This window comes from Rhinopithecus bieti, unplaced genomic scaffold (assembly GCF_001698545.2).
Source record: "Rhinopithecus bieti isolate Rb0 unplaced genomic scaffold, ASM169854v2 scaffold_51907, whole genome shotgun sequence".
NCBI lineage: Eukaryota > Metazoa > Chordata > Mammalia > Primates > Cercopithecidae > Rhinopithecus > Rhinopithecus bieti.
Window position 1 is genome coordinate 891,624 of NW_016820817.1, and position 10,695 is coordinate 902,318.

Consider the following 10,695-nt stretch of genomic DNA (forward strand, 5'->3'; position numbering starts at 1 on the left):
AAAAAAAAAAAAAAAAAAAGAAAATATACTCCCCTGTCACCCAACTCTCTCGAGGGTTAATTCATCCTCAAAGGTAAGTTTATTATGCAATCAGCCGCAGATATCAGGAGAAAGCTCCAAAAGCGAGCCCTGGGCCCTGAACAAAATCTGGAGGCATTATTAAACCTGGCAACCTCAGCGTTCTATAATAGAGACCCAGAGGAACAGGACGAAACGGAAAAGCGAGATAAGAGAAAGGCCGCAGCCTTTTTCATGGCCCTCAGACAAACAAACCTTGATGGTTCACAGAGGACAGAAAATGGAGCAGGGCAATAACCCGGTAGGGCTTGTTATCAGGGTGGTTTGCAAGGACACTGTAAAAAACATTGTCCAACGAGAAACAAGCTGCCCCCTCACCCATGTCCACTATGCCAAGACAATCCCTGGAAGGCACACTGCCCTAGAAAACAAAGGTTCTCTGAGACAGGAGCCCCCAACCAGATGATCCAACAGCAGGACTGAGGGTGCTCAGGGCAAGCACCAGCTCACATAATCAACCTCACTGAGCACCGGTAAATTTAACCATCAAGGGCCAGGAAATTGACTTCCTCCTGGACACCAGCGCAGCCTTCTCAGTGTTAATCTCCTGCCCCAGGCAGCCAACCTCAAGTTCCGTTACCATCTGAGGAATCCTGGGAGAGTCTGTAACCAGGTATTTCTCCCACCTTCTCAGTTGTAATTGGGAGAATTTGCTCTTTTCACACGCCTTTCTTGTTATGCCTGAAAGTCCCACACCCTTATTAGGGAGGGACATATTAGCCAAAGCTGGAGTTATTATCTGCATGAATATGGGAAACAAGTTACCCATTTGCTGTCCCCTACTTGAGGAGGGAATCAACCCTGAAATCTGGGCATTGGAAGGACAATTTGAAGGACAAAAAATGCCCACCCAGTCCAAATCAGGCTAAAAAGACCCCACCACTTTTCCTTATCAAAGGCAATATCCCTTAAGGCCTGAAGCTCATAAAGGATTACAGAATGTTGTTAGACATTTAAAAGGTCAAGGCTTAGTAAGAAAATGCAGCAGTCCCTGCAACACCCCAATTTTAGGAGTACAAAAACCAAACAGTCAGTGAAGACTAGTGCAAGATCTTAGACTCATCAATGAGACAGTAATTCCTCTATATCTAACTGTACTCTGTACCCCTATACCCTGCTCTCTCAAATACCAGAGGAAGCAGAATGGTTCACTGTTCCGGACCTCAAGGATGCCTTCTTCTGCATTCCCCTGCACTCTGACTCCCAGTTTCTCTTTGCCTTTGAGGATCCCACAGACCACACATCCCAACTTACGTGGACAGTCTTGCCTCAACGGTTTAGGGATACCCCTCATCCGTTTGGTCAGGCACTGGCACAAGATCTAGGCCACTTCTCAAGTCCGGGCACTCTGGTCCTTCAGTATGTGGATGATTTACTTTTGGCTACCAGTTCAGAAGCCTCATGCCAGCAGGCTACTCTAGATCTCTTGAACTTTCTAGCTAAGCAAGGGTACAAGGCGTCTAAATTGAAGGCCCAGCTCTGCCTACAACAAGTCAAATATCTAAGCCTAATCTTAGCCAGAGCAACCAGGGCCCTCAGCAAGGAATGAATACAACCTATACTGGCTTATCCTTGCCCTAGGACATTAAAACAGTTGCAGTGGTTCCGTGGGATCACCAGCTTTTGCCAACTACGGATCCCCGGCTACAGGGAGATGACCAGGCCACTCCATACATTAATCAAGGAGACCCAGAGGGCAAATACTATATCTAGTAGAATAGGAACCAGAGGCAAAAATAGCCTTCAAAACCTTAAAGCAGGCCCTAGAACAAGCTCCAGCCTTAAGCCTTCCCACAGGACAAAGCTGCTCTTTATATGCCACAGAGAGTGGGAACAGCTCTTGGAGCGCTTACTCAAACTCGTGGGACAATCTCACAACCAGTGGCACACCTAAGTATGAAAATTGATTTAGTACTAAAAGACTGGCCTCACTGTTTACAGGTAGTTGCGGTGGTGACCATCTTAGTATCAGAGGCTATCAAAATAATACAAGGAAAGGATCTCACTGTCTGTACTACTCATGATGTAAATGGCATACTAGGTGCCAAAGGAAGTTTATGGCTATCAGACAACCACCCGCTTAGATATCAGGCGCTACTCCTTAAGGGACCAGTGCTTCAAATATGTATGTGTGCAGCCCTCAACCCTGCTACTTTTCTCCCAGAGGATGGAGAACCAATGGAGCATGACTGCCAACAAATTGTGGCCCAGACCTATGCTGCCCGAGAGGATCTCTTTGACGTCCCCTTAGCTAATCCTGACCTTAACCTATATATCGACGAAGTCCATTTGTGGAGAATGGGATACGAAGGGCAGGTTATGCCACAGTTAGTGATGTAACAGTACTTGAAAGTAAGCCTCTTCCCCAAGGGACCAGCACCCAGTTAGCAGAACTAGTGGCACTTACCCAAGCCTTAGAACTGGGAAAGGAAAAAAGAATAAATGTGTATAGATAGCAAGTATGCTTATCTAATCCTACATGCCCATGCTGCAATATGGAAAGAAAGGGAGTTCCTAACCTCTGAGGGAACCCCCATTAAATACCTCAAGGAAATCATGAAGTTACTGCACGCAGTGCAAAAACCCAGGGAGATGGCAGTCTCACACTGCCAAAGCCATCAAAAAGGGGAAGGAAAAAAGGCAGAAGGAAACCATCGGGCAGATGCTGAGGCCAAAACTGCTGCCAGGCAGAACCTCCCGTTAGGAACACCTATGGAAGGACCCTTGGTATGGAACAACCCTCTCCAAGAGATTAAGCCCCAGTATTCTCCGACTGAAACAGAATGGGGACTTTCACCAGGGCATAGTTTTCTCCCCTCGGGGTGGTTAATGACAGAAGGGGGAAAGGTATTCATACCCAAAGCCAGCCAGTGGAAAATACTTAAGACCCTCCACCAAACTTTTCATACAGGTATTGAGAACACTCATCAAATGGGCAAATCCCTATTTACAGGGCCAAATCTCCTCCAGACCATCCAGCAAGTAGTCAAAGTCTGTGAGGTGTGCCAAAGGAATGATCCCTTGGTCCATCACAAGGTCCCTCTGGGGGAACAAAGAATAGGGCACTATTCTGGAGAGACTGGCAGTCAGACTTCACCCATATGCCTAAGTCAAGGGGATTTCAATACTTGTTGGTCTGTGCTGATACCTTTATAAATTGGACAGAAGCCTTCCCCTGCAAGACAGAGAAGGCTGAGGAAGTTGTTAAAGTCCTAATCCATGAAATAATTCACACGAGCAATTAAAAGCCCATACACGGCCCTGTAACCACAAATACCATCTTAACTTTCCAAGCCCCTTTACGCATCTAGTGCTGTTATCAGGCCTGGCCCTGGGGCACCTACTATCCCATCAGCGTAATTACACCCTACAACTTCAAGCCCCAACTGATCATAGCAACTTCCAAGTCACCCAAACAGCTCCCTTCAGATGGTTTGTCTGCTTCTCAGGGCCTCCCAAAATCATCACTTCCTCCCTGCTTAACAAACAGTTCGGGTTTTGTAATGGCAAACATACTCCCTGCATGACCATTCACCTCTGGACCCCCTGCAGCAGCGCCCCCACCACTACTGAATGCCTTCTCATCTCTTTCAATCACTCTCGAATGCTTCCTAGTAGATACAAAATAGTTTTTTCTCCAGTGGGAAAATAGAACACAGGGAGCCACTCAGTTTGCTCCCAACACCCCTTTCCAGCCACTCACCGGAGCTACCTTGGCAAGTACTTTAGGAGTATGGGAAAATGAAAACAACAAATTCATACACCTTTTTAACATACACAACCAGTTCTGTCTACCCAGCCAAGCCAAATTATTCTCATGTGGATCTTCAACCTATATCTGCCTACCCACCAACTAGACAGGCACCTGCAGCTTAGTCTTCTAAGTCCCAACATTGACATTGCCCCAGAAAATCAGACCCTATCAGTGCCCCTCAAAATTCAAGTCCGTCAGCGCAGGGCCATACAACTAATACCGCTACTTATAGGGTTAGGAATGGCCACCGCTACAGGAACCAGAATAGCCAGTTTATCTACTTCATTATCCTCCTACCACACACTCTCAAAGGACAGTTTGCAAAAAATAACAAAATCTATCCTTACTCTACAATCCCAAATAGACTCTTTGGCAGCAGTGACTCTCCAAAACCACTGAGGCCTAGACCTCCTCATTACTGAGAAATGAGGACTTTGCACCTTCTTAGGGGAAGTGTTGCTTTTATACTAACCAGTATGAGATGCCACCAAGCATTTACAGGAAAAGGCTTCTAAAATCAAACAATGCCTTTCAAACTCATCCCAAACTCTGGAGTTGGGCAACATGGCTTCTCCCCTTTCTAGGTCCTGTGACAGCCATCTTGCTATTACTCGCCTTCGGGACCTGTGTTTTTAATCTCCTTGTCAATTTGTTTCCTCCAGGATCGAGGTCATCAAGCTACAGATGGTCTTACAAATGGAACCCCAAATGAGCTCAACTCACAACTTCTACTGAGGACCCCTGGACCAACCCACTGGCCCTTCGACTGGCCTAGAGAGTTCACCTCTGGAGGACACTACAACTGCAGGGCCCCTTTTTCGCCCCTATCCAGCAGGAAGGAACTAGAGTGGTCATTGCCCAATTCCCAACAGCAGTTGGGGTGCCCTGTTTAGAGGGGGGATTGAGAGATGAAGCCTGCTAGACTTCCTAGGTCGAGCGCAGACTTGGAGAACTTTTCTGTCTTACAAGAGGATTGTAAAATGCACCAGTCAGTGCTCTGTAAAAACACACCAATCAGCGCTCTGTAGCTAGCAAGAGGATTGTAAAAGGCACCAATCAGTGCTCTGTAAAATGCACCAATCATCGTTCTGTAAAAGGCACCAATCAGCACTCTGTAAAATGCAAAATGCACCAATCAGCAGGATCCTAGAAGGAGCCAATCACAAGGAGAACTGAAAAAAGGGCACTCTGATAGGAAAGAAACAGAACATGGGAGGGGCCAATAAGGGAATAGAAGCTGGCCACCCCAGCCAGCAGTGGCAACCCACTCCGGTCCCCTTCCACGCTGTGGAAGCTTTGTTCTTTCGCTCTTCAAAACAAACCTTGCTACCGCTCACTCTTTGCATCTGTGCCATCTGTAAGAGCTGTAACACTCACCACGAAGGTCATGGCTTCATTCTTGAAGTCAGCGAGATCACAAACCCACCAGAAGGAACCAACTCCAGACACACTAACACTTAAAAGACACAATAGGCCGGGCGCTGGGGCTCATGCCTGTAGTCTCAGCACTTTGGGAGGCTGAGATCAGCACATCACTTGAGGCCAGGAATTCAAAGATCAGCCTGGCCAACATAGCAAAATTCTGTCTCTACTAAAAAGAAAAAAATTAGCCTGGTGTGGTGGCACACACCTGTAATCCCAGCTACTTGGCAGCTGAGACATGAGAATTGCTTGAACCTGGGAGGCAGAGGTTGCAGTGAGCTGAGATCGTGCCACTGCACTCCAACATGGGCAACAGAGTGAGACTCTGTCTCCAAAAAAAACAAGTGGCCGGGCAGCTCACACCTGTAATCCCAGCATTTTGGGAGGTCAAGGCAGGCAGATAACCTGAGGTCAGGAGTTCAAGACCAGCCTGACCAACATGGAGAAACCTCATCTCTACCAAAAATACAACAAAAATTAGCTGAGCGTGGTGGCGCATGCCTGTAATCCCAGGTACAAGGGAGGCTGAGGCAGGAGAATCGCTTGAACCCGGGAGGCAGAGGTTGTGGTGAGCCAAATCGCACCACTGCACTCCAGCCTGGGCAACAAGAGCGAAACTCAAAAAAAAAAAAAAAAAAGGCAAAAAAACACACCACAAGTTTGTTAATTATAATACTTTGAAATGGAAATTACATTTTAGTGATTTTCACATGAATATATACTGCGTTTGTAAGTAGAATAAGCAAAGAAATCAAAACTCAACACACGGATGTGTGTGATGGCCCTCAGAATCCCTTAGGGGCTACAGCCCTATTGCCCCCTACTCTCTCCACATATGCCTACATTCAAATACTTAAGTGCCTTCTCTGTGTGCAACTTACTAGGCCCTGAGAATAACAGTAACAGAGAGTCCCTGCTTCTGTGGACCTTGTAATCAAAAAGAAAACAAAGTGTGGGAGTACTATGAGGATGAAAGCATGGCACCCAAATGGAAACACGTAACAGAACCTAACCTTGCCTTGAGGAAGAGCCGTAGGAGAGGAGCACCAGCACTTTCTCCTGAGGGCTGACTACCGACAGAATAACACCATGGCCACTATCACTTTACGCTGACCCTACAGTCTAAAAATCAACCAGTGGATGGTGTGTGAACACTGAAAAGAATACCCCTCATTTCATGAAGCCCAACAGCACTGTGACAACTGTGGAGGTGGTGATCATGTACACTGTATCCCTTTGATAAAGACAGAGTGGAAACAACTTATCCAAGGACTGGATCACTCATTTGGGAAAGGAGATGCAAATTCTATGCCCGGTCTCAGCATGAAGACAGGCTGATGAAAAGGGACCTCAGTGCTTCATAAGGAACTGTCATACCTTTGTACAGTACAACTATCATGCAGAATTTATCCCAGCTGATGACCTAAAAGAAGGAATGAAGTCCTTGCTTATCATTCTCAAACAGGTGATAGACAAGATGAAGAATATTAAGAAGAGAAAGAACCACAGTTGAGCCTAAAACCCCACATGTTCACAAAAGAGAAGACTGAAGAAATTACTGAAAACCTTTTATTAATATTTCCTCAAACACCCTCTTATGCATACTTTTATTTCCAGTTCCTGCTCCCTAGAAAACCTGTGGTGCACATATATATATATATTTTAAACCAGTTCTGTTCATAGATGAAATTCTGAAGTAAAGAGAATCAAATACTTAAAGTACTCATGATCTTGGAAAATGAGGAACTGACATATATAAGCACCCTTGTGTAATCAAGTGCTAATTCTTGGTATGCAAAAGAAATAGTACGAGATTCAGGCTGGCGCAGTGGCTCACGCCTGTGATCCCAATACTTTGAGAGGCCGAAGCCGGGAGATCACTTGAGGTCACGAGTTCGAGACCAATCTGGCCAACATGGTATAACCCCATCTCTACTAAAAATATAGAAATTAGCCGAGCCTGGTGGTGTGTGCCTGTAATCCCAGCTACTCCAGAGGCTGAGACGGGAGAATCACTTGAACCTGGGAGGCAGAGGTTGCAGTGAGCCTAGATCATGCGACTGCACTCCAGCCTGGGCAACAGAGTGACACTCCGTCTCAGGAAAAAAAAAGAAAGAAAGAAAGAAAGAAAAGAAATAGTACAAGATTCATAATGTTTTTAAAAAGTTACTTTAATCAGTCTTTCCATTTCATTCTTCAATTATTATCTTATTCTGCCCAATAAGAGCACAGATGTAATTAGTACACCCTTCTGCCACACATCAGCAGAAATTCCCAAAAGCAAAACCCCACTTCCTCTATAACGACCAATTCCTAAAGACAAATTATCTTCTTTCTCTCTTTTGTAGGGGTTTCTCAGAGGTAAACAGCATGCAATGTTTTAATACAGTGCTATGAACATAATTAGACTATGGTCCTAGTTTGCTACTATTTAACTCTGCCAAGTTTCAGTTTTGGTTCCTTGGTATATAAAATGAAAGACTGGAATCTAAAGTTCTCTCAATCACCTTTCATTACTGACACTCAATGAGGCATACCATATACATACAAGTAAAAAAATAAGCATAGAGTTGTGGAAAGAATAGTTAAACAGACCTGAGCTAAAACTCCCCCTGACACCTATGGGTTGCCGGGCATTGGACAAATTATTTACTCTTAGATACCTCTTTCCTTATTTGCTACCTGTCTATTATGACCAACAAATAAAAGAAAATAAATAATTTGTTAAAAGTGCTTAGCATGGTAAGGCCCCAATCCTCCAGTAAGTGATTCACTCTCACTTACCAGCAAGTTTTCACTCTTGACAGTTCTTTCTTTGGGGGATTGGGAAGGGATGGGGAGGGACAGAGTTTCGCTCTGTTGCCCAGGCTGGAGTGCACTGGCAAGATATCTTGGTTTACTGCAACCTCCACCTCCCGGGTTCAAGCAATTCTCGTGCCTTAGCCTTTCGGACAGTTCTTTCTTAATACTTTTTTTTTTTTTTTTTTGACTATTTATAAGTAAACTTCAGTGACTAGATAGGATTTACAGTTTAGGGGGTGATTTCATTCTAACACATTCAGAACTAATTTATAAACACATATGCAGAATAACAATTTAGAACTGCCAAATAATGTATTAGGCGCTGCACACTGCTGTAACACTGCCTTAACAGTTTTACACACCTTGTATACCATATAAAACTGAAATACAACTTCATAAAAAGTGAAAAAACATAATCTATTCACAACGTGTATGACTAACAACAATATTACATACAAAAAGGACCTCTGCCATTTTATTAAGGGTTATAGAATCTTTTGAATCAATGCTTCCCCTTTTTTTATTTACCATCTTTGCAGGTCAGAGTTCCAATAACTGCTAAACAAAATTAATAGAAAGCAAATTCCAAGAGACTTTCAGTAAAGTAAGACTGAACACCCCAATATCATTCAGCATATTTGCAATATGTAAATTATCACAAAGTAAAACCTTTATAGAAATCATGAAATACAGCCCAACAGAGTAAAAAGCCTTAGGATAGAAAGTAGTGAAAGACTCATTAACAGTAGCATTCCTTGACACACGGCTTCAACTGCAACTGTAACAATTGCGTGACTCTGATCTGTTTGTCAACTGTGGCACGTGTTCCCAGTCAGGGATTCTGCTAATTGAAAGTTAGAATCATAAGACATGTAAAGATTGTGCAGGAACAGCATTATTCGTACTTGGTACTAGAAAGCAGTAAAACTATTCTGACTTGGTTATACACAAGAACGTCACTGTTAGGCTGTGCCCGGTGGCTCACGCCTGTAATCCCAGCACTTTGGGAGGCCGAGGCGGGAGGATCGATTGGGCCCAGGAGTTCGAGGTTCCAGTGAGCCGTGATCGCGTCACTGTACTCCAGACTGGGCGACAGAGCGAAACCATAACTCATTCGTTCATTCATTCATTCATAATTAATAAAATAAGTACAACGCACTTCTACATCATAATCTAAGCGTATGGAAATCCACGGTATAAACTGGCCCTTCCTCCACATGGAAATTAGTTTTAGCTATATTATCTCCCCGACCTAAGAGTCAGTGCCTGAAAGCCCTCCTCCGAAAATCAGTTTGATACAGCTTTTTACTGTGTGACTTAGGTGAAAAGATGCTTTCCTTAAACATGAAAAGAAAAACCATGCAGTAATGACACAAAAAAGAATGTGTTAACTGTAAAGTCAAGATTATGAAAGGTTCCCGTGGCTCAGAGTTTTTTTTAGGAGCAATCTGGGGCTACGACTTTTCCCATCACCGCCAGCTGGACCGACAGACGAGGCTGGAAAGGGTGATCAACATACCTGGAGGAAGCTGCAAATTAGCAGGAAACTGGATCGTCGTGGTGTTGGGGGCTTTCACGGCGACTATCTGAGGAGCAGGCAGCCTAGGGCCGCTGCTGAGTTTAGGAGGGGCGCTGACCGGAGCCACTTTGGTCACCAGGGTCCCCACGGGGGACCGCAGGGGCTGGGACGCCGTGGGCTCCACGCAGACGCTGACAGGAGCCTTAGTCACGGCGCCCGGGGCCACAGGAGTGCTCTCCACCCGCACCGGCAGCGCCCCGGCCGGGGCCATGGTCACGGTCCCCGAGGCGCTCACACCAGCCGGGGAAGCGGCGCCGGCGGGTTCGGTGAGGCCGGCGGGCATCCCCCAGGGGCTCAGCAGCAGCTGCGGCGCTGCGGTTCCAGGAGCAGAGGGGAGGGGAGGCTTGGCGCGTGGCAGCCGACTCCGGTGCGGTTCGGGCTGCACAGCATCGCTGGGGAGAGGCGCGGGGGCCGCAGCAGCGAAATCAGTGACGGGCGCCGGCTGCCCGGCAGGACACGCGCGTCCCGGACCTTCTTCCCGTCCGCGCGAGCCTGGGCTGCCCCCGGAGCGACACCCGCCCGACCTCTCGCAGCTTCCTCAGCGGCGCTCACACGTGCGCTGCCTCAGCCCGGCGCCTCACGCTCGGGTCCCGCTGCTGGGGAGCCTGGACGTGCGGCTCCCGGAAGGTTGTAGCTCGCACCTCGAGCCGAACTGCGCAGCGGCTCCCCCGCCAGAAATTTCAAAACTACGAACACAGAGCGCCCATAGCCCCCTACGCGCGTTTGGCACGGCCCCTCCGCGCGGCCACGCCAGCCATGTTTATATAGCCACGCGGAGACCTCGCGCACGCGCCCAGGCCGCCGCCACCGCCCCGGGCTTCCCCGGGATCCAGCCGCGTGATTGGTCAAGGAGCGGAGCCGCGCCCGTGACGTCACTGGGGACGGCTCCACGGAGCGTTAGAATCTTCCCCTGAATCGCCAGCAAGGAGGGGGCGATGCCAGAAACCAATCACGTGGGAGGGGCAAGCTGCAGTTGGAAAACTGCGGCATCCGTGTTTCTCTGTGTCCCCCGTTGTTTGTTCCTCGAAAAGCCAGGACTAGACTGTCTCCAGGATTCTAT

General features: G+C 46.9%; 1 protein-coding gene across 1 annotated transcript in view; it reads right to left on the reverse strand.

The window, feature by feature from the left end:
- The window catches only part of TAF4B (TATA-box binding protein associated factor 4b), a 156,503-nt gene extending 146,092 nt beyond the window's left edge, over positions 1-10,411 (reverse strand). The window contains exon 1 of the mRNA XM_017859976.1: positions 9,576-10,411. Within this exon, the coding sequence (XP_017715465.1) occupies positions 9,576-9,918 (343 nt within the window). The 5' untranslated portion in view covers positions 9,919-10,411. The remainder of the gene's footprint in view (positions 1-9,575) is intronic.
- Positions 10,412-10,695: the final 284 nt, after the last annotated feature.